A 27,685-nucleotide genomic window follows, 5' to 3' on the forward strand; every position below is an offset into this window, starting at 1 on the left:
GAACAACAACCATCATTCATTTCTTTATGGTTATGTTTTGTTAAATGATAATGCTTTTCTGAAATACTTGACCGTTTAATTTGAATCCCATTCAAATAAAATTAAATGTATTTTGCCTGGTCCTTCATGTTTTCTTGAAATAATTGTACCCATCTTACAAATTCTGCCTCGGTAATCAACTGTGTGTTTTCTAATTTACTAATTAACAAATGTGCCCAATGTGCGAAATATGTACAGTGTGGGTAATAAAAATGTGCTGAGTCTGTGAAGTAAGGGGCTAGACTCCTGCGCCCCCCCCCCCCCCGCCCAGCAGTACACGGCACAGAAGGTCACTAGCCAATGCAAACAAATAGTCTTTCAAAGTCTATAGCATTGAAACCTCCTTTAGTTTCTGATCATGATATTCCTTTTAACATAGTCTACTGTGTTTTGTTCTTGAAAGTATATAAGCCTTTCTTTTTCAATTAGAATGGCCCAGAAAGTACATTTGGTAGTACTTTGAGATAAGAGCATCATTATTTAAGTTTCTATACTTTTTGTGACATTTTTGTTTGGTGTTGTGCTGTGAGCTTCTTCTAATGTAAAAATTGTGAAAATGTGCCCACTTGGCTCAGTCAAGGTTGATTTAATGTGAGCAGTGTATATCGTAAACATACCTTATTGAATGCTATCCTAAAAAAAAAAAAAAAAAAAAAAGATGTACTTTTATTTGGGGGTGGGAATGCATATGTTTGATTGTATTGTAAAGGTATTTTCCTCATTTGTTTTTCTATTTCGTTATGTGCAACGGATTTAGTTTTGTACATGGCGTTTTTTTGGTAACCGAATTTATTGTAAAAGCCCAAACAAAAACGAACCTATGGTTCATGTTATTTGTTTCCCTTTGACTTTGAATTACATAGTTTGTTTGCCTCGTTAAATAACTGGCATTTGACCGAGCCAATAATAAGGCGCCATATCGAACGAAGCCAAGCCCAACGAACCAATGAAATGACGGGAGGGCGGGATTTGTTGGTTAGCTAGCGTACGCTGGTGAGTAGGAAGAAGAAGCCGATTCTGGAAGCCATTACGTTGCGCATATCAATTCGGCAGTCTTTTTGCGTACAGTACGCACAAGTACTTCTCCAAAACAGGACTTTCTGCAATCATGGTGTCGGTCGCGAAAAAGAGAAAAATGAATTTCTCGGAGAGAGAGGTGGAAATTATTGTGGAAGAAATAGAGAAACAAAAGCACACACTGGTTAACCACTTCAATGCTGGAGTCACCCACATGGCAAAGAACAACGCGTGGTCGGAGATCCTGAAAAAGGTGAACGCCGTCACGACCTGTCCCAGAGAGTTGCCCGAGGTCAAGAAGAAGTGGTCCGACATGAAGACGGAGGTCCGCAGGAAGGTGGCCCAGGCGCGGGCGGCGATAGAGGGCACGTCCGGCGACTGCGCTCCCGTCCCCGTCCTCCTCACCGCCATGCAGCAGAGGATCTGCAACCTCCTGGGAGAAGCCACCATCATCAGTTTACCTGCGGGGGACTCGGATGCTGAGATCGCTTTGCCGGTGGCGGCGCTCGCGGAGAGTAAGTGGGAGCCGAATAATAATCGCGATGCATACTTATATCTATATCTTCATGCACGCCTCAGCTCAGCTGATTTGTCTTTATATTGTTGGGCACCCCCCCCCCCCCCCCCAAAAAAAAAAGGAAAATGCGCTGCGCCAGAGGAGTTCATACATTGGTCGTCGGTACGTTTTCTCTATTTGCAATTCCTAACCGTAAATCGTGCCCGAAGTTTTCATTCATGCATTGCAAACCCGAGTTGCTGACCTTCACACCTTCTCGTCATCGTCTCATTTGTTGGGGAAAAGTTCACGGGCGCAGTTGAAAGTTGGGGGCTCTGCCAATGTCACTTGGCACATTTTGCGGACGTTCAACCCCCCCCCCCCAAAAAAAAAAAAACCCAACACATTTCTCACGCCCACTGGCCAAAGTTCGGCCATTTGACTAATAACTGATGGGAACCTCATGATGACATGAAATGCAATAAATATCAGATGAAGAATGGAATTGAGTTGATCAGTGGCGTCCAATTCATCAACGGCTAATTCTGACATGAGACTTGCTTGCCACTGTCGTCCACTAGAGGGCAGGCCACGTGCATGTTTCTCCCATGAAGGAAGATGCATTTACATAGGCTGCCATTCAAAATCCATCACCCATCCATTTTCTGGGCCGCTTCTCGTCGCAAAGGTCGCGGGAGCGCCGGAGCCTATCCCGGCCAAATACTGGATCACGACGTATCGTACCCCGGATCCGTCCGCAAGGCTGTTCGACATGCTTGTGAATAGAGGTCACCGCCCCGCCTCTCACGCCGCTTCCCGCGTTACCTTGAACAATTCGGACATGAGAATATTGAAACGAACACGCAAAAAAAAAAAAAGGAATGCTAAAACACAAATATTTCAAAAGTGATATATATATATTTCTATTTGCGGTCCCGGATGCACCAATATTTCCCCGTGGCGCCGCTTCACTTTCAGATTTTTGCTTCGGAAGCGTCCTTTCCTTTCCCCCAGATACTTCCGCGCGCCCTCCAACCCGCCTTTGGCACGGGTTGCGTCTGAGCGACCTTTACAAAAGGACGCTTGTTACCCGGCAATATTTAAAGAGCAACAGGCCGCAAATGAAGTTGACAGACTCGACCCTCGACAGACGCGAGACGCGCCTGTTTCGGATTGCCTACTCACGCTAGCACTTCAGTTCCCATATCATTCGCCGTTTGAATTGATCTTTTATGTTCTGTGATTTCTGTTGTGCGTGTGTTACTTTTACACATGCAATAAAATACATGATTGCAATTCATTGCTTTTCACATTTGCATCTTATTTCTCAATGAGTCATTGGTCTCGTGTGGTTGTTGTGTTCATTTTGTTTACGCTCTGTCTCTCTTTATTTTCGCTCTTCCGGCAGGTTCTACAACAGTTTGTGACGAAGCAAAGACGCTGAATGGTAAATGATTGTTTTGGGTTTTTTTCCACGCCGTCATCTGTATTCCTCCATACATTCCCGAAATTGTATACCTGATTTTCTTTGCTCCAAAGCAGCTTTTCTGTTCTTTTCCCAGCCGAAACAGCGTACCACGCTTTGGAGGACGGAGGCGTGGTGGAGTACTGCACCACCACCGTATCCGAGTCAGCCCCTGCCGCGGTGGCAACCGTCGAGGCTCCAGCGGAAGCGCCGGCGTCGTCTTCGGCGGCGTCGCCGCCGCCGCCGCCGCCGCCGCCTCAGGGTCACGCCAAACCCCAGGAGTTGAAGAGTCGCATTGCCCTCAACTCGGCTCGACTCCTCCAGGAGCAGAGAGTCACCAATGTCCACGTCCGGCAGATTGCCCAGCACCTGGAGGGTCAGAACCAGTTGCTGCAGATGATGCGGCACTCCCAGGAGGCCCAGGCGTTCGCGCAGGAGCGACAAGCCCAGGCCTTGGAAGGTACTCAGGCTGCGCTGCTCGCATTGGTGCAGATGCTCAGGCCGGCTCTGAAAGACTTGCGCAAATTCCTGCAGAGCGGGATTGAGCTCGCAAACTCCAACGGCGCGGCGGCGGGAGCGACAACTGATGGGGCCTCGATAGAGGACCGGAGTCGGCCGACGCCACCCCCGCCTGCGCCCCAGCGCGGAGAGGCGACACAATAGGCTCTTTCATTTGCCTGCCACTACCGCTTGCCTCCGCTGCACGTTTTCCTGAGGAATCCCTGCAGACTTCGACGAAGCCTCGAAAAACATTTCATCGGTTGCCTTAGCGAGCGCATGGACAGGACGCGACTTTTAGCTTTGCATTAACATTTGGTGGCCGTGGCTTTGGGAGATATCGAATTGACATTTTTTCGAAGAATGCCACCGTTTCGTCCGCAGCCGGTCTTTGTTTTTACATGTTCGCTGGTCCCAAATAAAGAATTAGGGAAAACAGGTTTGACGCAAGCTCGTGTTTTGAAGAACGCAAGACCGTCCGTTGTGGCCGATCAGGAATCTACGCACTGCGATGAGTGAGCGCTTCTTGCGTGGTGGCTGTTTGATCAATTTGGAAGTCAAGGAGGAGAAGATGGTGTCAGAAAATGTGATGTGAAGTTGTGACATCAGCGAAAACTCGTCCAAAATTGCCTTTCAAAACACAATCACGATTGAATCAATGACTGGAATTGTTGCTCGAGTGTCCTCTTATGTACCTATAGGTATGTACCGATAGGCTGTATATATATATATATATATGTGTGTGTATATATATATATATATATATGTATATATATAGATAGATAGATATGTTGTTGTTGTTGTTGTTGTTTTTTTCCCCCCATTTATTTTCGACCAATCTGCTGCGGCTATTCTCACCTTTTCATCGCGCTCCTTTCGTTCTCGTAGCTGTACTTGGACTTTATGGACAGTCCCTAAACTCCCCGTGGTACGTTCACGAGCCTCCCTGGCCGGTAAAAGTTGAACTCTGCGACGGAGGGGAAAAGGTCGTTCCGACGCATCGGGGCCGAGGAAGTAGTTCTCCTCAGCGGTGCCCACCTGGACAGTATCACCGACTGAGGTCGAAGGTGGGGTTTCGTCGCGGTTTTTCCCGAACGTGAGCCGTGGCAGCTGCTTTCGAGAAGGTCAGAAACAACCGCGCCATTTGTATTTGACGCCTCTTCTACAACAGCAAACCTGCAAAACAGCCGCCCGCTGGGAATTCACCCGTCCCGTCCCAAATAGACGACTTTGTTGTTGTTGTTTTTGGCGGGCTACTGAGTCAGTGCGTTGTTGCTGCCCTTCAAATCCAGACGCGGAATCCTATTCGTATGTTGTATCACAAGCGTGTTTTTTTTTTATATTCCAGGTCAGACGACCGAGTTGAAGAAGGCGTCCCAACCTCCGCCGTGAAGCCAAACACAATTCTCTCTCCTCTGTTTTTATTTTGTTCATTTTGTTTTGCTTTTTTTGGGGGGGAATGCCGGCAGCGCACCCCTTCACCTGGGAACAATGTCCTTTCTGATGAAAAAGAAGAAGTTCAAGTTTCAAGTGCATTTCACATTAGAGGAGCTTACGGCGGTGCCTTTTGTCAACGGAGTTCTTTTCTGTAAGATCCGGTTGATCGATGGCGGCGACTTTGTCATTCATTCATCCAGGTAGTAAAGACAACTTTGCACACACTTCGCTGCGACCCGTAAACGCACCGTCGCGACTTTGCCCTCAATTCGTGGGTCATCGACGTACGCGACTCTGCCGCTGTTGTTCTTTGAACAAATACGCTCCCAAAAAAAAGCAGCAGAGGATTTGTCTGCATGTGCTGCAGTTAACCGTCGGTCCACCGGGGGGCGTATTTGACTCTTGCCCCCTGGAGCAGTTGGCAAAAGTTCAGATTTATCCAATGAGTTGTTTTTTGTTTGTTTGTTTTTTTCCAGTGAAATAGTCACACCGCTTTGACTTTCCACAGCAATCTTCCCAACAGTGGATAGGATGTTAGTCGAAAAATGGAGCGGAGCCTCCCCGAAACGAACACAGTCGGTTGTTTTCTTCCAGTTGGCTTGAATTTCAAAAGAAATATTCAGGGCCAAGTGGTACACTCGCCTGACTTTGGTGCGGGCAAGCGTGGGATCAGCACATTGAGCTTGTCTTCTTTTTTTTTTTTTTTCCCCCCCCCCTTTCTTTTTACCACTTTTGATGTCACGAAGAAGCAGAAGTTTGCCGCACACGCGGATGGATGAGATGGCAGTTCTGCCGACACCAAACTTAGGACAATTCTCAGCATGTCACTTTGGTGGATACACGTACAGCACAGCGGCTTCCGCTGTGTACTCTGTGCCACCCGGTTATGCAACGTGTAAGCTCGCGGCGGCGCAGAGCGTGGCTTGTCGCGACCTGCCGCACGATGATGTGATCGTGAAATGATGCGGGGGGGGGCGAAATGTTCCAGAACCTGTCCGACCGTTCTCTATTTGAGCCACCGCTGAGCACGGAGAAGGGGAAAACAAAAAAAAATGGACAAAGTTCCCCTGATTACGTTCGGGATGCAAAAGATTGAAGGCATTTGGCTCTCTCGTGCGCACAAAGGAGGCTTCTACCTATGTATAATGCATTTTTACAATGCACGATTTTGCTTCCGGTCGGTTAATTGAAGACTCTAAATCGCCCGTAGGTGAGAACGTGAGTGCGAAGGGTTGTTTGTTTCTATGTGCCCTGCGATCGGCCGGCGACCAGTTCGGGGCGTTACCCTGCCTCCCGCCCGAAGATACCGTAGCTGGGATAGGCATGGATAAGCGGTACAGAAAATGGATGGATGGATGGATGGATTTTTGACTGGTTAGAGCGTCTGCCTCACAGTTCTGAAACCGGAGTACCCGGAGAAAACCCACGCGGGCGCGGGGAACGCATGCAAACTCGACATAGGCAGGGCCGGGATTCGAAACCCGGGTCCTCACAACCGTGAGGCAGATGCGCTAACCAGTCGCGCGCCGTGCCGCCAAATTCTTCTTCTTTTTTGTGGTTGTTTTTTTTTAATAAATTCTTTGATGGTAAATGTTTAAAGGTACATACAGTATCTTGCTGGTGGGCTGACTTGCCCTGTTCTCGGCATTCAACATACGCACCCCTATCCAACATTTCGACATGTGGAAGTTCCTCACGCGGGCGTTTCTCAGATATCCTCCGACGTGAGCTCGACGCGGAACGATAACATCCGAGTTGGGGAAAGGCCAGCGTGTCGCCGTCGTGTGTGTTGTGACAAACCCACTGGCCTCTTCGGCGTGGGTTTCCTGGTGACCTTGCTGCAGCTTTGAGCGTTGGGCGGGTTCGGAAAGTCTCTTCGCAGGCTGGGAGTCATGAAACCCGACAGGTCTTTCGATAAGCTAACTGTGACGACGAGTCACGTGACTTGAACTCGAGTCGAGACTTGAGTCATGGGTTTACGACTGGACGCGTTAAAAGACTTCCAACCCGACCTGGACTCGAAGAGCAATGACTGGCGACGTCACCCGGACCCGATGAAGTCTTTGTTGGACTCGGGACTTGAGGGCAACGACTCGGTCCCACCTCCGTTGCACGCACAGCGAATGTTGTATTTTGCAATCCACGTCTGCAGCGGCCAATCAGGAAGCAGTTTGAGATGCGTATCATTTCGTTGATTTTGTTCACGTTGTGCTTTGTCAAGCTTTTGATCTGTGTGTGTGTGTGTGTGTGTGTGTGTGTCTACAGGGAGGAGGTGCAACAGAACTGCGTTCGATGGGGGAAGAAGTTCTGCTTTGTGTGCAAAATGAGCGCTAACCCAGTCACGGGCACGTTGGAGCCCCGCATCTGTAGGGTCTCCGTACGCAAGGTGAACTCGAGTTTGCAGCACACGTCTCTTCGGTCGGGGGTCGCCGATGGTGTCGTGCTGCGCTCGCCTGACTTCAATTAATATATATAAAAAGCATGAAAAGGACATTTGCGGCGATCGGAAGAATCGAAGCACGCTTTGAATTATGTTCTATTCTTTGTTACGACGCACGACAAACAGGTCTGTCTTTTACTTTAGTGAACAGATAATCCGCCTCCCACCCGGCTCCACGCGTCCGAGTCGACCTGTTAGCCATTTCTCCATAAAAGTCCTTTTTATTTTGTTGTAACCCCAAAAAAAGTGCCTCACCGCACAATGATTACCGTACTTTCTAGCGGTTTGATCGCGAGTCCATTCATTGATTCATCTGCGTTTATCTTTGCAGGAGCTTAAAGGAGGAAAGGCCTTTTCAAAGGTAATAAATACACTTACAATAGTCATGTATAGTAGTGTGTCTTAGCCGACGTAGTCAAGTGCCCTTTATGCTAAAACAACAACATGTTTTTACAATGTCGCCGGTGGCAAACGTGCAGGGTTACACGCCAACCATGTGACACCCTTTGGGAGAGGCATTGCAACGTAGCCGAGAAGTCATGAGTGCGATGGACCAAAAAAAAACAAAAAACAAAAAAAACCCCAAATCCATTTTTCATTTGAGCAACGAGCAAGATTTGTTGCCCGTTGCGCTGATGGGTTTCGTTGCGAATGTGATGTCACGGTTGTGTATCTGATGCCCTGTGATTATCGGTCGTTTCCCTCTTGTCCGCTTGTGTTCCAATGTCCAGCTGGGTTTTGCGGACCTGAACGTCGCTGAATTCGCGGGCTCCGGTTGCACCGTTCGCTGCTGCATCCTGGAGGGCTACGACACAAAAAATAGCCGTCAGGACAACTCAATTCTCAAGGTCAGGCAGGTACTGATGTCGCACCGATCGTGGCCAGCTCAGCACATTCGCCGACTCACGCGTGTCTTTTCCATCTTTTTTGACAGGTGACAATCGGGATGGCCCTTCTGTCTGGTGATCCGTGCTTTAAAATGTCAGGTTGTTGTTTGGTTGTTTTTTTTTTTTGTTGTTGAAATAAATCCCCCTCTTGGTGACTTTCAAGTTTGTGTTTGGTTTCATCAACAGGCCTCCCAGCGCAGTGAAATCAGTCCGTGTCGGAGACGAGGATCCCACCCTGCAGCCGGACTGTAAGGGCGATAGCACTGATGCCAAAATACAGCCACTCGGCGCCGTGGGGGCGGGGCCTCGCGTCTTTACACCCAGACAGACGTCAGCACGTAGCTCGGGTAACCGCTTCACTACGCGTCAGCATGCGCGTTTAGCATTCATTGTGTCGCTTTTAGGGTTATTACACAGTGGAACGTTGATTTTCCAATGTATCCGGGCTGTGCAGGGCTGCCTGACGAGGGGGGCGATGTCTTCAACCAAGACGAGGTCTCCCACGCTGGTCATTTTCGCAATTCCAGCTTTGCCAGCCAGCAGAGCAAGATGTCAGGTCAGATGTCTTCCTTCTTCTCTGATCGTTTCTTGGGGCATCCTCTGCACCGGATGCTCCTAAGTTTCCAAGTGGTTTTGAGCACGCGGAGTTCTGGGGAAAGGTTCCGTGGGCGACGGGGGTTCGGATCCCCCGGGCCCCGGCCCCCGCGTGGAGTCGGCACGCTCTCCCCGTGCCCGCGTGGCTTTTCTCCGGGCTCTTCCGGTTTCCTCCCACGCCTCCAAAACATGCGTGCGAGGTTCGTTGAAGTCTCTCAATTGAATGTGAGTGCGATTGGTCGTTTGTTTCTGCGATTGGCTGGCGACCGGTTCAGGGCGTACCCCGCCGCCCCCGCTCGACGAGCATGACAAATGAAAATCAGGAACTCATCATAATCTCACAAATAATGGCTCGGGGCGGCCGAGCGCAATAGCGACGTCGCCTCCTCCGATGTCTCACTGTTATCACTCTCCTGTCCGTCACGCACACGTTGCCACCTTCCTTCTCTCACGGGAATTCTGAGGGCAAGGGGCTTCGGTGGCGCCGGGCCTCCAGCTGCCTCGCGACACAAGCGCGCGCGCGCGGCACCGTTGACACCTGCTCGATACGAAGGTTTTTCCGCTTTGTGTTGCGTATTCATATTTGCATTCGATTCAGTCTTCCCGTGCGCTCCTCCGCCAAGCTTCTCATCCCGAAAAAGCACTCGTTGAGTCAGTTCTTCAAATTCCAAGCCGGTCTCCCTCTCTAGGTTACAGCACAGGCCGCTCTCGCTCTTCCAGCCTGACCGACCTGAGTCCCCATCGAAACGTCTCGCCCAGCAGCAGCAGCGCGTCGCGCGGCCTCGCGCACCCGCGCCGCTCCACCCCGACACAGCCGCCTCGGCGAGGAACTCCCACCAAACCCGAGAGACCTCCGCTACCGTCCGTCGCTGCCGTCACGTCCATTAGATCGTCCAGGTGATCACGCGCGCGAGCAACCCAGATCTCGCGAGAATATGAACGACGCCGATCGATTAGTCGGGGGGTGCAACTCCCAGGCGTGTGTAAACTTACACGTTCGCGGTTGTCGGAGTCTGGGGCGGAGAGTGTCTTCGGTCTGTTTGGATTTGGAATTTCCTCTGATTTCGGCCTCCCGACAGTAAATATTCTCAGATTTCTACAGTCGTCCGTGAAACTGTACAAAATCACCTTAATCTGCGATGAAACAAATCGTCATTGGCAATCGAGTTGAACCTGAGGCGGCCTCAGAAGTGCGTATCAAACTCGTAAGCGCTTCGGATCGATCGGTACTCGAGGAGTAGCGCTCAATTTGAAAATGCTGGCGAATACAAATTCACTCCCCCCCCCCCTTCTCGTGATGTCGATTAGCTGTCGTTCATTTGGTCACAATATGAAATAAACCACCAGTCATCGGAAGCCAAACAAGCAGTTAATTCATAAACGGTGACTGGAAAACAATTCTTTAGGATGAAACGTGCCGTATGGTGACGGATCGAGCTCTAAAAATCGCTTGTATCTTTCACCCGGAAAAGTTTCAGAACGTTCGAAGTCGCCACCGTAAAGTCGCGTAAAATCGGGTGTTTCGTGTGAATCGGAACCGCTTCGGATATTTGTTTGTGCCGTGCAGAAGGAAGAAGGACACGATGGAGACGCAACGTAGCTGCGTGGACGACACCCGCATTGATGCTGACGACATTGTGGAAAAGATTGTTCAGAGTCAGAATTTTTCAGACGGCAGCAACAACGAAGGTGGGGGGCCAACTGCTCTTTTGGCAATTCAAGGTTACTGGAATTGGACCTTGGGCTAATTGATGGGGTTTTTTGTTTTGTTTTGTGTTACGTCCCGAGAGAATGTGTACTTTTGACGATTTTTGTAGCATGTCTCCCTCCCGCATCCCAAAAAACACGCACGGGTAGGTTGATGGAAGACTCTAAATTGCCCGGAGGTGCGAACGTGAGCGCGATGGCTTGTTTGTTTCGATCACGTCAACTGCGGTCAGACGGCCAGGAAATATCGACTGTGGATGAATGCATCGCAGCTTTGTCTTAACTCGAGGAACATTGTCCAACCTTTTCTCCAGACAGCAACTTGCAATTGTTTGTCAGCAAAGACGGGACCACCGCCCTCAGCGGGGCGCAGCTCGGCAACAGGTAAACCGTCGTGTGAATGTCCCGCATTCTGGTGTCCGTGTGCTCTTGATTCGTCTTCTTCTTGTCTTCGCAGAGTAACACCGGGCGTTTTCGAAGCCGTGGTCATTGAGACGCATTGACCGACGGACCATCCCCTCTGCCGCTGCAGGATGAACTGCCTCGGGATTCTGGGGCACGCGATTGTATGGGAATGCGTGTGCAAGCACAGTATGTCCAAAGCCGCTGGCAGTACACGCCACTTTTAGATAAGACGACTGCGATCCATATAGGCACTGGCGGTGTAGATGGCACGGGTTTCGGTCCTCCGGGGGTTTTTGCACTCATATGATGGATGGAATGTCGTTCTGACAGAGAAAATGAACAAATCGACAAAACTCCCTTTTAGTTCAATGGAAAACTAAAAGGGAGGCGTTGAATCAGGCGAGATGAAGTATTTTTCGTACGATGGCGCACACGAGTCTTAATGAGCATACAGCTGGCCCCCGAAACTTTAATTGTGTTCTAAATTGTGGTATGAAAGGTGAGCCGAGTATTTACCTGCTGCTGAGAGGATTGCCAGGAACCTCTTAAAAGATATGCACATGACACGTAAATGTTTGTTTGTTTGATTGATTTCATTCAAATGTCTTTTTTTTTGTTTTGTTTTTTGTTTGTTTATGGCAGGCCGTACGTAACACTGTACCGTATGCGAACATTCTTTGAACTTTGCTTTACCTTCCCGCCTTCTTTTCGTCCACTCGAGCTTCCCGTTGGATTTACTCAAATTCTAATTCTGAATTTCATTGTGACTGTCGGATGGGTTTTTTTTTTCCTTTTCTTTCTTTTTAAACAAAAAACGGAAAGTCACCCAATGGTTAGCAGTGGTACGACTGTTTGGGTTTATGAGGACATTTCACGTTAAGTATAAGGACGGTTTTTTTCGGGCTCCAGGGCTTCCCTTATAGTTTAATTGTGTCATTTAATTTGGAACCTCTGAAATAATTACACATAAATGTTGGTGACTGTTTTCATTTCTCCATATTCCGTCTTAGACAGCAGTATAAACGGTGTCGGTATGAGATAACATGATGTACATTTTTGTACTGCATGTTCGAAATAAACGTTCAATCAATGATGGAACATTAGAGCCACACTGATGACTAAAACATTCACGAATACATTTATGAGACTAGAGTTGTACATTTTTGTTGTATACATTTTAGGGAGAAAAGAATTAAGAAAATAAGTTGCAAGAACAAGTGAAAGTAGCCAATGCAGCAACAGAATCCCTTCTTGTGTGCATAGAACTAAGGTCACAGTCCCCAATTCCAATGAAGTCGGGACGTTGTGTTAAACATCAAGAAAAACAGAATGCAATGATTTGCAAATCACCATATTTATTTGAATACACTACAAAGACAAGATAGTTCATGTTCAAACTGATCAACTTGATTGTTTTTAGGAAATAATCATGAACTTGGATTTTTATGGCTGCAACACGTTCCCAAAAAGCTGGCACGGGGTCGTGTTGACCACGGTGTTGCATCCCCTTTTCTTTGAACAACATTCAAGAAACGTTTGGGAACCGAGGACGCTCATTGTTGACGCTTTGGAGGTGGAATTCGTTCCCATTCTCGCTCGATGTCCAGCTTCAGCCGTTCAACGGTCCGGGGTCGCCGTTGTCGTATTTTACGCTTCATAATGCGCCACGCGTTTTCAAGGGGAGACGGGTCTGGACTGCAGGCAGGCCAGTCCAGTACCCGCCCTCTTTTGCGACGAAGCCACGCTGTTGTAACACGTGCAGCATGTGGTTTGCCATAGTCTTGCTGAAATAAGCAGGGGCGTCCATGAAAAAGACATCGCTTGGATGGCAGCATATGTTTCTCCAAAACCAGTCTGTACCTTTCGGCATGAATGGTGCCTTCACAGATGCGTAAGTTACCCGTGCCATTGGCACTAACACGGCCCCGTACCATCACAGATGCTGGCTTTTGAACTTTGCGTCCATAACAGTCCGGATGGTTCTTTTCCTCTTTGGCCCGGAGGACACGACGTCCACAATTTCCAAAAACAATTTGAAGTGTGGACTCGTCGGACCACAGAACACTTTTCCACTTTGCATCGGTCCATCTTAGATGAGCTCGGGCCCAGAGAAGCCGGCGGCGTTTCTGGCTGTTGTTGATCAATGGCTACTCTGCAAAGCATTGCATGGTAGTGTTTCAAGTTGCACTTCCGGATGTAGCGCTGAACTGTTTTTACTGACATTGGTTTTCTGAAGTGTGGTGATATCCTTTCCACATTGATGTCGGTTTTTGATGCAGTGCCGCCTGAGGGATCGACGGTCACGGCAATTCAATGTTGGTTTTGGGCCTCGCCGCTTCCATGCAGTGATTTCTCCAGATTCTCGGAACCTTTGGATGATACGATGGACCGTAGATGATGAAATCCCTCAATTCCTTGCAATTGTACGTTGAGGAACATTGTCCTTAAACTGTTGGACTATTTTCTTATGCACTTGTACCCAAAGAGGTGAACCTCACCCCATCTTTGCTTGTGAATGACCTTTTCTCCCCAATCATGGCACCCACCTGCTCCCAATTAGCATGTTCACCTGTGGGACGTTCCAAACACGTGCTTGATGAGCATTCCTCAACTTTCCCAGCCTTTTTTTGGAACGTGTTGCAGCCATAAAATTCTAAGTTAAGGATTATTTGCTAAAAACAACAAAGTTGATCAGTTTGAACATGAAATATCTTGTCTTTGTTGTGTATTCAATGAAATACAGGTTGAACAGGATTTGCAAATCATTGGATTCTGTTTTGCTTGATGTTTAACACAACGTCCCGACTTCATTGGAATTGGGGCTGGATTTTATTTTCGTTTCTCGTTTTTTTTTTTTTTTTTTTTTTTTTTTCCCCCCCCTCAAGACTATCTTTACTGCTCATCTAATTAAGAGACGAACTGATTTGCTGATATGATTTCATAATGCATCAAATCTTATAACGCTTCTCATAGAAATAAAAGATTGTCATAAAATTACGAGAATTAGTTTTTCTCGTCAGCGCAGCTCTTTGTAATTCATCGAGTGACAAAAACGTGGTCAGAAGCCAGAGAAGTGTCAGTCACTTCATGTACGTGGCAAAAGTTGGCTGGCCACAGTTGTTGCAGACCACTCGAGCAAGTGCTCATCACGGCGATAGAAACAAGACGCAAACGTTCATTGACCTCAAAACCACTCCTATTTTTCGATGGCTTGTGTGTACAGCGCTTATTTCCGCCGGTCGGCCAACTTGCGGACGTTCCAAGATGAGGACGCCTTTTTTCATCGCTGCTATCCTTTCGGAACTGGCTAACTTGAATTTCCATTGCGCTTTTCGTTCTCGCGCCAGTTTGCTCTGAGTGACGGTGGTCGAAGTTGCGCGCATGGTAACTCCTTGCTTATGGAACGGCAAAATCCATGTCATGTTATTTTTTTTTTTTTGTTATTCACTTTTGCGCAAACTCTGTGCGTGGACCCTCGGATCCTTCGGATGCGCCAAGACCGTCAAGCGTAAACAATGGACCCTCCGTCCGCCGGACACGTTTGTGCTTACCGACACTGTCGCGACCTCCTCGGAAATATGACCCGAATCATGATGGACCTTTCCTTGAACCTAAACAAATGGACACCAGTTAAAGAGAGAAGGGGAATACATTTCTCTCCACGGATAACTTCATGATGTTGTTTTAGACCAGCAGGCTGGTGTACTGTACATGTTTGTATGCAAACTGAAAGATACTGTAAGCTGAAATGAAAAGTGAAATAATAGTACCAATATTTACGCTATTTCGTTGTTGGGTTGGATTGCCTTCTTCAACCTGTTCTGATGTTTATGTTTATATCCTGTAATATCATTTGCTTCCCCCCCCACAACTTAATGATGTTCTGCACCTTGTGATTTAAAATGTTGGGAGGTCAAATAAAAAAATGGGAATGAAATGAAAATATTTGTGCCTAAATCAAAATTAGAAGACAGCTGGGATAGGCACCGGCCGCCCGCGACCCTCGTGAGGATAAGCGATACGGAAAATGGATGGATGGATCGATATATGCCTTTCAGTAACTCTTCCAGTCCGTCTGTATCTATTGCAACCCGCTGATGATGATTCTAAGCTCATTAGCCACTTCTCTCTGAGAACATCTCGTTCGAGGCCTCGCAACGTAGCAAGTTAGTGTATCTTGTTTTCGTGACGTCAAAATGTCAACAGCATGATGACAATGTTTAAATACCGATTCTAACTTCTTCTTTTCCCTTCGGCTTGTCCCTTTAGGGGTCGCCACAGCGCGTCCTCCTTTTCCATGAGAGCCTATCTCCTGCATCCTCCTCTCCAACACCAACTGCCCTCGTGTCTTCCCTCACGACATCCATCAACCTTCTCTTTGGTCTTCCTCTGAGCTCTCTTGCCTGGCAGCTTCATCCTCATCGTCCTTCTACCAACATACTCACTATTTCTCCTCTGGACGTGTCCAAACCATCCAAGTCTGCTCTCTCTAACTTTGTCTCCAAAACATGGAACCTCGTCTGTCCCTCGGATGAGCTCATTTCTAATTTGATCCAACTTGGTCACCCCGAGAGAGAACCTCAACATCTTCATTTCCGCCACCTCCAGCTCTGCTTCCTGTTGTCTCTCGAATCCGTCCATCATGGCTGGCCTCCCCGCTGAGCAGAGACCCTTCTGTCACATCACACACCTGACACCTTCCTTCACCCGTCCCAACCTGCTTGGACCCGTTTCTTCACTTCCTGACCACCCTCACCGTTGCTCTGGACGGTTGACCACAAGTATCTAAAGCCCTCCACCCTTGCTCCCTGTAGCCTCACTCCCCCTCACTTACTAATCATTGCCACTTCCTGGTCCACCACACTTGCCTCTTCTACTCTCCCTTCTCTCTGATTTTCCTCATTCATCAACTCCTCGAAGTATTCTTTCCATCTGTCCAGCACACTGCTGGCGCCAGTCAACACATTTCCATCTCTATCCTTAATCACCCTAACCTGCTGCACATCCTTCCCATCTCAATCCCTCTGTCTGGCCAGCCTGTATAGATCCTTTTCTCCTTCTTTAGCGTCCAACCTGCCATACATGTCATCGTATGCCTCTTGTTTGGCGTTTGCCACCTCTACCTTTGCCCTATACCGATTCTAACAGAACCAGGAAATATATTCTGCAATTTATGGATCAAACACCTGTTGTGAATTTTGCCGAGAGAACAGCAAGTGGTGCAAAAAGTACTGAAACGCTGAAAAGTTGGATATGCCCATCAAAGGTTTAGAGAAGGTCAAATTAAGTTGATCTGTCAAGGTTATAGAGCATTTTAGGTTTATCCTGAAATTTCACCCCAAAGCCCAATATCCTTTTTTTTCCTTCTTTTTTTTAATGTAACTGGCATTTAACATTTCCAATGGGAGACAAACAGTGAAAAGATACAGGTTCCATCCTGTTTTTGGTCCCATCTCGTTCTATTAACTGTATGCTTTCAATTATTGCACGCGTTTCGCGCGTTGACCAGCAGGAGGCAGAAGATGTTAGGAAATGCGCCTAAGCGGCCGGATTCGCGAGGAAGATGAAGAAGACGACCAGGAAACGAAGCGTCAGCAACCCGGAAAATGGTAAGAGAGTTAAGATGACTGGATGAAACGTTGCGTTCTAAAGCCGGTTTATGCTACATTTTTGGGGGGAGTGGCGAACTGACTCCCACGGGGGTCATTCGTTGGCGAGTGGGGACGTGCGAAACACTCCAGGCGGATCCCCTCCGACTTGTCGCCTCTTTGTTTAGCGGCTGCCTTCCATTCGAGGCCGAATCGGGTGAATGCGTTTGTCGATCATTCGGCGTGAAATCGGACAATCCTGCAGAGAGGAGCGTCGGACTTTCAGACGTCACTGTGTGCATGATTAACAAGAATGAATGATAATGCCATTATGATTCATGCTTTAGTTGCTCAAATGATGTAGCCGCTGACGGTTCTTAACCCGCTCAGTGTTAGAAATATCTTTTTTTTTTTTTTTTTTTTTTTTTTTTTTTGTCTAAGTCTTCAGAAGCATGCAATACATTTTAATTTAGCTTTTTATTTTCCCATATTTAAGTGCCGTGTCGGTGTTGAAAGTGTGCATCATGTAATGGTGACTTTTTAGGAATAAAACCTTTTAATGATTGTATTCATGCACACGTAGAACTACTACCTTACTATAGTTTAATATTGGCGACGAGGGTGGTAAGTGTATAAATACGTCAATAAAAAAAAAAAAGGCGTGCACGATATGAAACCTTTTTGTAGAGGCGGACGTCCCAAAATGGGAATCGGAGCCACGCCGCCTCGCCCATTACGATTCTGTTTCTTGTTTGGGAAAACTCAACCTTCTCGTTGTGCTCCGTTTGCAGGCTACCGGAGTGGACCAGGTAGCAGGCACGAGTCTCATCCTCTTCAGCCTCACGCTGTTTACGTACTATTCTATCTGGGTCGTCGCTCTGGTATGTTGGGGTGGTGAAGTTCCACTCTAGTGCAAGACGTGGATGTGGTTTGCTTGAATACAACCTAACGGCCATTCTTTTGCAATTATGCTTCCACTGCATTTACTCTCCAAATCAATGAAAACTGTCGTCTACTTTTTTGTTGCGGTGGCGGCGGCGTTACTGCTCTGCGCTTTTTGAACTGAAGTGTTTGATATCTTGCCAATTCCCAGCCTTTCATGGACGGCGGTCACGTATTGCACAAGTATTTTCTCCCACGGGAATACACAGTCATTCTGCCCGGCATTGCGGCAGTACTGCTGCTCCTTTGCGTAGGTAAGACTCGCGCCAAATGTCCACCGTAATGCGCGCGCCTGGTTCGCTTTCCCACGCGATGAAATCAATTCGGTGCATTTTGAAGTGGGAAAAAAATGAAAAGCATATCTTTCCTCTCCCCAGGGGCCTTCACCGCCGTCGTCCTTTGGAAGAATCAGAGACCCAAAAAAGTGAACTAATCTGAAGACGGAACTGCTGTTGGTTAACTATAGTTTTTTTCCTCCTCCTCCTCCGCCAGTAGTTCCTTAATAGATGACTCACCGATACATATTTTTGTTAAATAAATGTTTAAAAAAAACAACTCGAAACTGAGTTTCAAGGTGCTTTTATTTTTCACTCTATTTTAATGTTGGCCGTTAGGTTGGTACTTGGGGAGCTAAATCTTTTTTTCAGGAGGTCCTGATCGAAGTCACGAGAATAAACCAACGGCCTTCTGCAACTATTACCACACACGATTACGTTTGACATTTTTACGGAGAATAACGTAAATAACTGCTTGGCAGCAATAAAAAAAAAAAAAAAAAACCCACTACATGCATTACATCTGTTTGAAGATGATTAAGATGAAAACGGGAAACATTGGGAACAATGTAAGCACCGAGTGTCTTCTTTCCATCAGTGACTATTGCCACGTGTGCGTGCGTCATTGAGTCCACTCCAGCACACAACGATGAGTATCTCCCCCCCCCCCCCCTCCTCAACGAAGCGTGGACTCCGCCACCAATATAAATCCCGCCCCTAACCGCAGTTTGTGTGTCGCCTCTGGAACAGGCTCCGCTTCACACCCATAAGGCCGCTGACATGTGACAGTGACACACGCGCACACACACACACACACACACACACCCACGCGGCAGTCGTGCGAATTCTATTTTTCGTCCACCGCAGCAATCAGGTAAGACTTGTTCATGCAAAGATAATCGCCTCGCCTTAATACAATGTATGTCGTTCACTATTAAGAGAAAATGACTGGTATTTGTCTCGCTGTCAACATTGTAACTTGATGTGCCGAATTGTCACATCAGGAATCGCATTGTCCTTTATAACTAAAACAGTTTTACTTTGTTCAATATTATAAACGTCAACTGTGGACAGATTGTGTCACGCAATTTGTGTCGGGGTGACCTGAGGGCTTATTTTTTTGAAGAAGTGTCACGGGAAATCTAATTGGACTCCCGAGACTCGGGCGGGAACGTTCCAAAAACAAGGTCCGTGTGAGGGTGTCGGGGGTGCAGATGCACTTAACCTGGCACACGAATAAGGATTCGCCGAGCACAACTGTGGAATGTTGTCTCATAGACTAAAAGTCGCATTAAATATCAAAGTTAATAAAAAGGGGAAATGGTGCGTGTTCAGGTACGTGCTTTTAAAAAAATAAATGTTCCTCTTGATACAAGTCTCGAACAATTTACGGACTGTATTTGAACAATTGAACAGTTTTTGAGGTTTGTTGGTTTAAAACCTTTGTTTCGTCTCATAATGGCGCTTCCCACGGACAACAAAGCAAAACATGATTGGCTGTTCCATTTTCAAATTAAAAAAAAAATAAAAGAAATGAACTTACAGCGCCATTTGTTTCCTTTGTTTGTTTGTGTGCGTGTGTCATTTTCTCCCTTTCTTGTTTTTAGTGTGCACGCTTCCCTCCATTTTCATCCGCATATTCGAGGTTGGGTCGCAAGGGCAGTAGCTTTAGCAGGGAAGCCCAGGCTTCCCTCTCCCCAGCCACTTCATCCAGCTCTTCCGAGGGAGTTCACGGGGCGTTCCCAGGCCAGCCGGGAGACTCGGTCTCTCCAGCGTGTCCTGGGTCGACCCCGGGGTCCCCTCCCAGTGGGGCGTGCCCAGAACACTTCACCAGGGAGGCGTCCTGGAGGCATCCTAATCAGATGCCCGCGCCACCTCAACTGTCTCCTCTCAATGTGGAGGAGCAGCGACTCCACTCTGAGCCGGATGACCGAGTTTCTCAGCCCATCTCGAGGGAGAGACGGATCGACCGGTAAATCGAGAGCTTCGCCTTTCGGCTTAGCTCCTTCTTCACCACGACGGACCGATACAAAGTCCGCATCGCTGCAGACGCCGCCGAACAGCCCGTATCAGGGGGTTCGATACCCCATACTCCCAAAGCCACCCCCCACAGGGCCCCCGAGGGACACGGTCGAACGCCTTCTCCAAGTCCACAAAACACATGTAGACTGCTTGGGCGAACTCCCATGCAGCCTCGAGGACCCTGCCGAGGGTGAAGAGCTGGTCCGCTGTTCCGCGGCCAGGAAGAAAACCACACTGCTCCTCCCGAATCTGAGATTCGACTTCCCGACGGACCCTCCTCTCCGGCACCCCTGAATAGACCTTACCAGGGAGGCTGAGGAGTGTGATCCCCCTGTAGTTGGAACACACCCTCCGGTCCCCCTTCTTAAAAAGGGGGACCACCACCCCAGAGGCACTGTCCCCGATGTCCACGCGATGTTGCAGAGGCGTGTCAACCAGGACAGCCCCACAACATCCAGAGCCTTGAGGAACTCCGGGCGGATCTCATCCACCCTCGGGGCCTTGCCACCGAGGAGCTTTCTAACCACCTCGGTGACCTCGACCCCAGATATAGGAGAGCTCGCCTCAGAGACCCCAGACTCGTGTCGGTGGATTTGAGCAGGTCTTCGAAGTATTCTCCCCGCCGACTCACAACGTCCTGATCATCGAACTGCAGCCTGGGGTGTCCTGGTGCCAAGTGCACGTGTGGACACACTTGTGCTCGAACATGGTGTTCGTTATGGACAATCCGTGGAGGAGCACAGAGGTCTAATAACAGAACACCGCTCGAGCCTGAGTGGGTGCGCCGTTCCTCCCGATCAGGTCTCACGGTCATTGCACACGTGACCATTGACGTCACCCAGCAGAGCGATGGAGTCCCCAGCAGGAGTGGTCTCCAGCACCCCCTCCAAGAACTCCAAAAAGGCTGGGTACTCTGAACTGCTGTTTGGTGCATAGGCACAAACAACAGTCAGGACCCGTCCCCCCCACCCGAAGACGGAGGGAGTTGCCTCTCACTGTGGAAGAGAGTCCAACCCCTCTCAAGAGGACTGGTACCGGAGCCCAAGCTGTGCGTGGAGGCGAGCCCGAACTTCTCGACCTCGCACAGCAGCTCGGGCTCCTTCCCTGCCAGACTGGTGACGTTCCACGTCCCAAGAGCCAGTTCCTGTAACCGGGGCTCGGATCGCCAATGTCCCCGCCTTCGGCCACCGTCCGGCTCATACTGCACCCGACCTCTACGGCCCCTCCCACAGGTGGTGAACTCACGGGAAGGGGGACCCACGTTACCTTTACATTTTATACCCATGGGTGCAGCCCCACCTCCAGAGAGGGGCTCCGGTGACCCGCGTCCGGCCGGGCAAGGGAAAATGTCTTCCAGTATTTTTAAACATCATAAGGGTCTTCGGTCTGCACGCAGTCTTAAGTGCAGACTTGATTGACTGAGTAGGTCACTTGGGATGCCTCGACTCGCATGTAAAGCAAAGCAAATGTATTTAGATAGCGCGTTTCATACACAAGGTAACTCAATCTGTTTTAAATGCTGAAACAAAGAGGGGGAAACCACTTAGAAACATTTAAAACAAAGAGGGAGAAAGTACAATTAAAACCGCATACAGTGGAAGAAATATTTAAAAGTGGAAATGCTCTAAAAAGCATGAGGAAAGAGAAGCGTTTTTAACCTGGACTTACAGTCATCGGTCTGTACGTTTCAGCACTAGCGTAAAGCCTGTAATGCTGCGCCAGTTAGAGTCGACGAAATTATGGCACCCGAAGGAACCAAAAAGATTGAGCGTTCTCAAGTCAGAAATGGATTACGTTCAGTTCATGTTTGTCCAAAATATGAATGAGTTCATTAACTTCGGTTCATTGAACTCGTTCTGGTACAACACATCGAAGTTACGTGGACGAGCTCAAAGTCACCACCACTTTCATTCGAATATTTCAAGAGATTGGTACGATGGGAAAATGCAACTCATGGACGTACGTGACAATGCTTCAAGACTGCCTTGCGGACTACTTCGTTATTATTATTGTCAAACTCAATTGCAAGATTAGGCTTAATGTCGGAACCTCCCAACAAGTTTATTTGCTTATCAATTGTGTTTTATTTCAAGGAAGTCGTACATTTTGAAAAAGGCATGTAAAAGCGAGTTTCTGTCAGGCAAGTGCGTACGTTGTAGTCAAATAAAAGAGCAGCTGTTAAAAAGAAATATTTGAGCTGCTGGTGTCTCCGGAGTCCCAAGATCCTCCAAAGGCTTGCAGTCCTATAAAACTGCATTTGAGCCACCGTTAACCAATTTCAGGCTACTCAGAAATACATAAAGGCTGCTTTTCAAACCATTTTCTTTTCTTATGAATGCCGTGCTACTTTGCGTGGTCCAGATGGCTGGACTTCTCCGTGGTTGGTGGACGGACACCAATGTCTTAACAAGGCTGCAATGTCAGCAGGGAGCTAGCAGAGTAACGTTTTGGGCTGGTGTGAGACTCAAATTTACTTAGAATATCTGGACGACGACAAGCATACAGCAAAAGAAGCTTACACGGTGGTTGTTCAAAGAATACAGTCGTTTTCTGAGCTTCTCTTTTACACCTCTGTAAGACATGCCCCATTATCTTCACGAAACATGGACTATGCTCTGCCTGACCCGAATTGTTTTTTGGGGGTTTTTTGTCCAAGGAAGATGGTCTTGTGTGACTTTGTCTTCCTCGGATTTAATCAAACAGGACATGCACCCAAACGTCAACATAATCTAATCAGTCAGTCAGTAGTGGCCACCATTATTCCCTGCCCTCATCCATATTGAGAACCCGCGGACTTTCCTAAAGAGGACGGTCCGTGACAGTGGACAGCAGAGTACCTCCAAATGGAGGTGGCGAGGCATTTCTTGCATCCTCAAATGAGATGCAGGCAGAAACTATACAAGGACCTACAAATACGCGATAGCTCGTACTCCGCTCGTTTCATTTAACCACAACGTAACTGCTGTTGGGAAATGCAGTTGTTTGTTGACATTCGATCTTCAGTTGATGCGGCCAACGCGAGTGACATCACGCACGATGTGTTGGTGATTGGTCACGAGAGACTTCAATCATGTTCCTGGAGAGGCGGGGACCTCTTGTATGTGTACTACTGCCCAATACAGGTTTGATAGTCAAAGTTTCGTTCTCTCTGAAATAAACATAAGGCTTAGATTTCGAAGAGTTGTGAGAAGCCTCCAAATACGTAATGCTTCCGAGCCCAGTAAGGACCGCCTCGAAGTAGCGTTACACTTTATTCCGTACTGTCAGCTACTGTTGCGTTCACCCTGTTTTAAACGGCCGACTAGGTTTCTCATCAGCACCGCTGTTATGGCAAATCTTTTGGCAATTTCAACTTAGGCACCAGGCATTCACGGCAATCACGGCCTGTCCCGCTTGCCGCCTCACAACCATCCCGTTTTGTCGGCGGTGGCCCGAAACGGGGCTTTCGTGGCCGTGCTGTGTCAATTGAGGTTTAAAACCCAAAAGGCCTGATTTAAGGTTTGCGCATTTAAAAAGGGGCCCAAGCTTTATCGTTCAAGCAAACGGATGTGGAAGCTGATCTACTAACAGAGCGTATTGCTTGTGCTAGATCGGTCAAATTACCGCACAGTGTAATTGTAAATGCCAACAAAAAATGATTGCGACGTGCTGTATTGTCTATTCAGCAATGCAATTTCGAAGCAGATATCGGAAGTCTTAAGTCTAGGACTTGCGACTTGACTTTGTGAGTTCAAACTCAAGCACTGGCGACTTGATTCTGGACTCGGGAAATTGACTCAGGACTTGTCTATCTGGACTTGGGACTTGAAGGCAAAGACTTGAGACTTATTTGTGCAATGAATTGGTCCCACTTCTGCTGTACAGGAATATTAGTGGATATGGCCACAAAAAAAAGCTGCTGCAATGTAACGGACGATCGGCTGTCACGTATCTGTGAAGTAAGCCAGTCTGAACGTCCGCGGTACTGTAACATTAGGTTTCTGATAAACAGTGCCTACTTGATTGTGCTGTGAATTTGTTGGTTGACGGCGGTGGTATTTGCTGTGCATAATTCAGCGGTTTGAAAACGTTTTTGTCTACACTAGGACTGGGTATTGTCAAAAACCCTCACGATTCAATTGTAGTTCGATTCTTTGGGTTGCATCTTGATTCAGTTCGTTATCGATTTAAATGCGCCGACATCGATTCAGTCAGAAGTAGAAATAATTAATCGTGACACTTTCACAATTTTGAAACATTTTTGATCCAATGTAAACATGTCGTATGTCACGTTTACGCAATAAAGCATCTGAAAATAAACAAATTGCATCATGGTTGCTGCGAATGGTTGTTTGTTTGTATGTGCGCTGCGATTGGCTGGCAACCAGTTCGGGGTGTACCCCGCCTCTTGCCCAGAGTCAGCTGGGATAGGCTCAGCACGCCCGCGACCCGCGTGAGGAGAAGCTGAAAGTGTTTTTCAGTCATTTTAATCAAAATGTAAAATTATTAACAGCACGTCTGTGGTCAGTCCAGTGACTCAATATTTATCTCATCAATAATATTTTGAGTGTACAACTCTTGTTGATTGTTAATGAATATTTGTTTTGCCCCATTTATGCGTCATATTACTAGATGCCAAGACTTATTTGAAGTAATTAAAGTTGTTACGGTACACTACACGATTGAATAGTTTTTCTGCCTTTTTCAAGGTGTAGTGGAAAATATGGAACCAGCTAAATGTGTTTTAAAGAAAAGCTGTGCTGCTTGGACACAAGTATTATTCCATTAACCTCAGCCCATGAATGATCCCTCTGTTGTGGTCGCCATAGTTACTTTATTAAAGACTCAACTAACAGTCAGCTGTCTTTTGTGTTTGTCACTAGCCTTGATGTCTTATTTCCTTTTCTCAAATTGCATTCCTCCAAGCTGCAGCAAATCTGGAACCGTGCAGATCTTTTCTATCACTGTGCTGCGTTTTCATGGTCGTTTGTTTCTCGTTTTTACGTCAGATGCAGAGGTCGGTGGCTTCGCGTGGCTTCGGAAAGCACTCCGGCACACTGAAGAGAAAAAGATGGGGGGGTTTGAGACGGCGGTGGGAGCTTTTGGGCTTATTTGAAATTGATCAGCACCACGAATTCTACAGCCTGACTTGCATGATGAAGGAGGGATTGTCTACGTCCATCCAAGCTACCGTTGACCAGGCATCTACAGTGAGTACATGTTAGCTGATTATGCACATCAGCAAGTAAAGACGTGAAATCGACCTAGCGATTAGACGGCATTTATTCGCTTCATAAAAAGTGATGTGTGACTGAGTGCGAATGGTCTATATGCCTTATGATTAACTGCCGACCTATCCAGAGTGTCGTCCTCCTTTCGCATGAGTTTTTTCAGAAATTGGTTGGACAGATGGTTTTCTCTCCTCCCTGAGCCGTTTACTTATCCTGGTGGAGGGGTTTGTGTGTCCCAATCATCTTAGGAGCTAAGCTGTCTGGGGCTTTACACCCCTGGTAGGATCACCCATGCCAAACGGGTCCGAGGTGAAGGACCAGACAAAGCACGGCTATAGTCGGGCTCACCTCAACACACAGTTTGGGCTGTACTACTACTCCTCTTGAGAGGGGTTTGACTTAGGTGCCTGTCCTGGAAGCACTCCCCGAACCTATTGGTGGACACCAGTGATAAGGGGGCATCCCTTATCAAGCAGAAGAAGGCGTTTTATCGGGTCTTTTTGGCCTGTGGACTCTGGAGGTACCGGCTGACCAAGCGGAACGCAGCTTTGGTGGTCGCTGAGGCAAAAACTAAAAAAGGAGTTGAGGCATGGAAAATGACTTCCGGATGGCTTAGACGAAACTCTGGTCCACCTTCCGGAGTCTGAGGAAGGGAAAGCAGTGCACCGTTAACACTGTGTATAGTGGGGACAGTGCGCTGCTGACCTCAAGTCGGGACGTTGTGAGTCGGTGGGCCGTATACTTCGAAAACCTCCTTAATTCCACCGTCTCGCCTTCCCATTAGGAAGCAGAGTCTGGAGACTCTGTGGTGGGTTCTTCTATCTCTGGGGTTGAGGTCACGAGGTAGTTAAAAAGCTCCTCGGTTTCAGGGCTCCAGGGGTGGATGAGATCCACCCTGAGTTCCTAAAGTCTCTGGATGTTGTGGGGCTGTCCTGGTTGCCACGCAGCTGCAACATCGCGTGGACATCGGGCACGGTGCCTTTGGATTGGCAGACAGAATTGGTGGTCACCCTTTTTAAGAAGGGGGACCGGAGGTTTTTTTTCTAGCTATAGAGGGATCAAACTCCTCAGCCTCCTTGGTAAGGTCTACTCAGGGGTTCTGGAGAGGAGGGTTCGTCTCAGGAAGTTGAATCTCAGATTCCGGAGGATCAGTGTGGTTTTTGTCCTGGCTGTGGAACAGTGGACCAGCTCTACATCCTCAACAGACCACCGGTGTCAGAGTTTGGTCCGCATTGCCGGCAGTAAATCGGATTAGTTTCCAGTGAGAGTTGGACTCCGCCAAGGCTGCCCTTTGTCACCAATTCTGTTCATTACCTTTATGGACAGAATCTCTAGGCGTAGCCAAGGTGTTGAGGTTGTTCGGTTTGGTGACGTCAGTATCACATCGCTGCTTTTTGCGGATGATGTGGTTCTGATGGCTTCATCAAGGCGTTGATCTCCAACTCTTGCTGGAATGGTTCACATCCGAGTGTGCACCGGCTGGGATGAAAATCGTCCTCAGTCGGAAAATGGTGGAGTGCCGTCTCCGGGTCAGGGCGGAGATCCTGCCCCAAGTGGAGGAGTTCAAGTATCTTGGGGTCTTGTTCACGAGTGAGGGAAGAATGGAGCAGGAGACCGACAGGCAGCATCTGCAGTGATGTGGAGTCTGTATTAGTCTGTCGTGGTGAAGAGGGAGCTGAACCAAATGGCGCAGCTCTCGATTTACCGGTCGATCTACGTTCCTACCCTCACTTATGGACACGAGGTGTGGGTCGTGACCGAAAGAACAAGATCCCGGATACAAGCGGCCGAAATGAGTTTCCACCGCAGGGTGTCCGGGCTCTCCCTTAGAGGTAGGGTGAGAAGCTCGATCATCCAGGAGGGGCCCAGTCGAGCTGCTGCTCTTCCGCATCGAGAGGAGCCAGATGAGGTGGCTTGGGCTTCTAGTTAGGGTGAGGTGTTTCCGGGCATGTCCCACCAAAGGGAGGCCCTGAGGAGGACCCAGGACACACTGGAGAGACTGCGTCACTCGGCTGGCCTGGGGACGCCTCGGGATCCCCCGAGAAGAGCTAGACCAAATGGCTGGGGAAAGTGAAGTCTGGGCTTCCCTGCTGAAGATGCTGCCCCCACGACCCGACCTTGGATAAGAAGAAGAAAATGAATGGATGTATGGTTTTATTTTTTTGAAGAGCTCGCCTATCAAGAGTATGTTGAGCACTGTGAGTATATGCAGACATTATGCACGTAAGTGAAAATGTTATGCAATAATGCAATAGTGTCTTGCGTTTAGATATATGGTAATAATGTAATCTGCCCCAAAAAATTCAGAAATTAACACTATTTACCATAAGACGACGAACGAGCATTCGAGTATGCCAAAAAAATGAACGCCGAGTCACAATTTTGGGATTTTAATCACAACAAATTAAAGAATAACATACAATTTACTTTATTCTGACAAGCGCTGGAAGGCTGCCACAGCGCATTTACTTAAAAAAATGTAAACTATTTCACAGTGTTTAGACTTTGTGTACGGCCAATGCCATCTAGACTTCCTGTGCGTCGTTTCTGCACATGTACACATTGCAGCGCTACCGCGACCTCCGGAATATCCGGATAAAGTTTGTTGAAAGAAAACAAAAAAAAGAGCTCTCCGCTGAAGGAGGCTCCTATTAGCCTAGCTC

At 47.9% G+C, this 27,685-nt stretch overlaps 4 protein-coding genes across 7 annotated transcripts in view; all 4 read left to right on the top strand.

Annotated features, from left to right (window-relative positions):
- Positions 1–948: 948 nt before the first annotated feature.
- Positions 949–4,489, top strand: naif1 (nuclear apoptosis inducing factor 1). The gene is made up of 4 exons (XM_061698492.1): positions 949–1,571; positions 2,961–2,999; positions 3,115–4,216; positions 4,404–4,489. Exons 1-3 carry the CDS (start codon positions 1,148–1,150, stop codon positions 3,678–3,680), a joined length of 1,029 nt encoding a protein of 342 aa, XP_061554476.1. The 5' UTR covers positions 949–1,147; the 3' UTR covers positions 3,681–4,216; positions 4,404–4,489.
- LOC133413748 (early estrogen-induced gene 1 protein-like) lies at positions 4,427–13,852 on the top strand. Of its 3 annotated transcripts, none has more exons than XM_061698490.1 (12): positions 4,427–4,779; positions 4,864–5,152; positions 7,218–7,338; positions 7,724–7,753; positions 8,124–8,240; positions 8,327–8,373; positions 8,466–8,626; positions 8,734–8,835; positions 9,563–9,770; positions 10,441–10,562; positions 10,895–10,964; positions 11,038–13,852. In XM_061698490.1, the coding sequence occupies exons 2-12, from the start codon at positions 5,007–5,009 to the stop codon at positions 11,081–11,083; spliced, it is 1,170 nt and encodes a 389-aa protein (XP_061554474.1). In that variant the 5' UTR covers positions 4,427–4,779; positions 4,864–5,006; the 3' UTR covers positions 11,084–13,852. The 3 variants fall into 3 exon arrangements, with proteins under 3 accessions (XP_061554474.1, XP_061554473.1, XP_061554475.1); XM_061698489.1 differs by having other exon boundaries at positions 4,427–4,775; XM_061698491.1 differs by having other exon boundaries at positions 4,427–4,639.
- A 2,678-nt stretch (positions 13,853–16,530) lies between these two features.
- On the top strand, positions 16,531–18,184 carry dpm2 (dolichyl-phosphate mannosyltransferase subunit 2, regulatory). The gene is made up of 4 exons (XM_061698385.1): positions 16,531–16,594; positions 17,365–17,454; positions 17,667–17,769; positions 17,893–18,184. The coding sequence occupies exons 1-4, from the start codon at positions 16,592–16,594 to the stop codon at positions 17,946–17,948; spliced, it is 252 nt and encodes an 83-aa protein (XP_061554369.1). The 5' UTR covers positions 16,531–16,591; the 3' UTR covers positions 17,949–18,184.
- A 6,462-nt stretch (positions 18,185–24,646) lies between these two features.
- The window catches only part of pip5kl1 (phosphatidylinositol-4-phosphate 5-kinase-like 1), a 30,460-nt gene continuing 27,421 nt past the window's right edge, over positions 24,647–27,685 (top strand). For both annotated transcript variants that reach the window (XM_061698383.1, XM_061698384.1), the window contains exon 1: positions 24,647–25,001. In XM_061698383.1, coding sequence (XP_061554367.1) covers positions 24,771–25,001 — 231 coding nt within the window. In that variant the 5' untranslated portion in view covers positions 24,647–24,770. The remainder of the gene's footprint in view (positions 25,002–27,685) is intronic.

Source organism: Phycodurus eques, chromosome 15, assembly GCF_024500275.1.
Source record: "Phycodurus eques isolate BA_2022a chromosome 15, UOR_Pequ_1.1, whole genome shotgun sequence".
NCBI classification, from domain to species: Eukaryota; Metazoa; Chordata; class Actinopteri; order Syngnathiformes; family Syngnathidae; genus Phycodurus; species Phycodurus eques.

Coding starts and splice junctions, on each gene's coding strand:
- naif1 (XM_061698492.1), top strand. CDS start 1,148: ATGGTGTCGGTCGCGAAAAAGAGAAAAATGAATTTCTCGGAGAGAGAG. Junction 1,572..2,960: donor GGTGGCGGCGCTCGCGGAGA/GTAAGTGGGAGC, acceptor CTCTTCCGGCAG/GTTCTACAACAGTTTGTGAC. Junction 3,000..3,114: donor CGAAGCAAAGACGCTGAATG/GTAAATGATTGT, acceptor TTCTTTTCCCAG/CCGAAACAGCGTACCACGCT.
- LOC133413748 (XM_061698490.1), top strand. CDS start 5,007: ATGTCCTTTCTGATGAAAAAGAAGAAGTTCAAGTTTCAAGTGCATTTC. Junction 8,836..9,562: donor CCAGCAGAGCAAGATGTCAG/GTCAGATGTCTT, acceptor CTCCCTCTCTAG/GTTACAGCACAGGCCGCTCT. Junction 9,771..10,440: donor ACGTCCATTAGATCGTCCAG/GTGATCACGCGC, acceptor TGTGCCGTGCAG/AAGGAAGAAGGACACGATGG.
- dpm2 (XM_061698385.1), top strand. Junction 17,455..17,666: donor CTATCTGGGTCGTCGCTCTG/GTATGTTGGGGT, acceptor GCCAATTCCCAG/CCTTTCATGGACGGCGGTCA. Junction 17,770..17,892: donor ACTGCTGCTCCTTTGCGTAG/GTAAGACTCGCG, acceptor TCCTCTCCCCAG/GGGCCTTCACCGCCGTCGTC.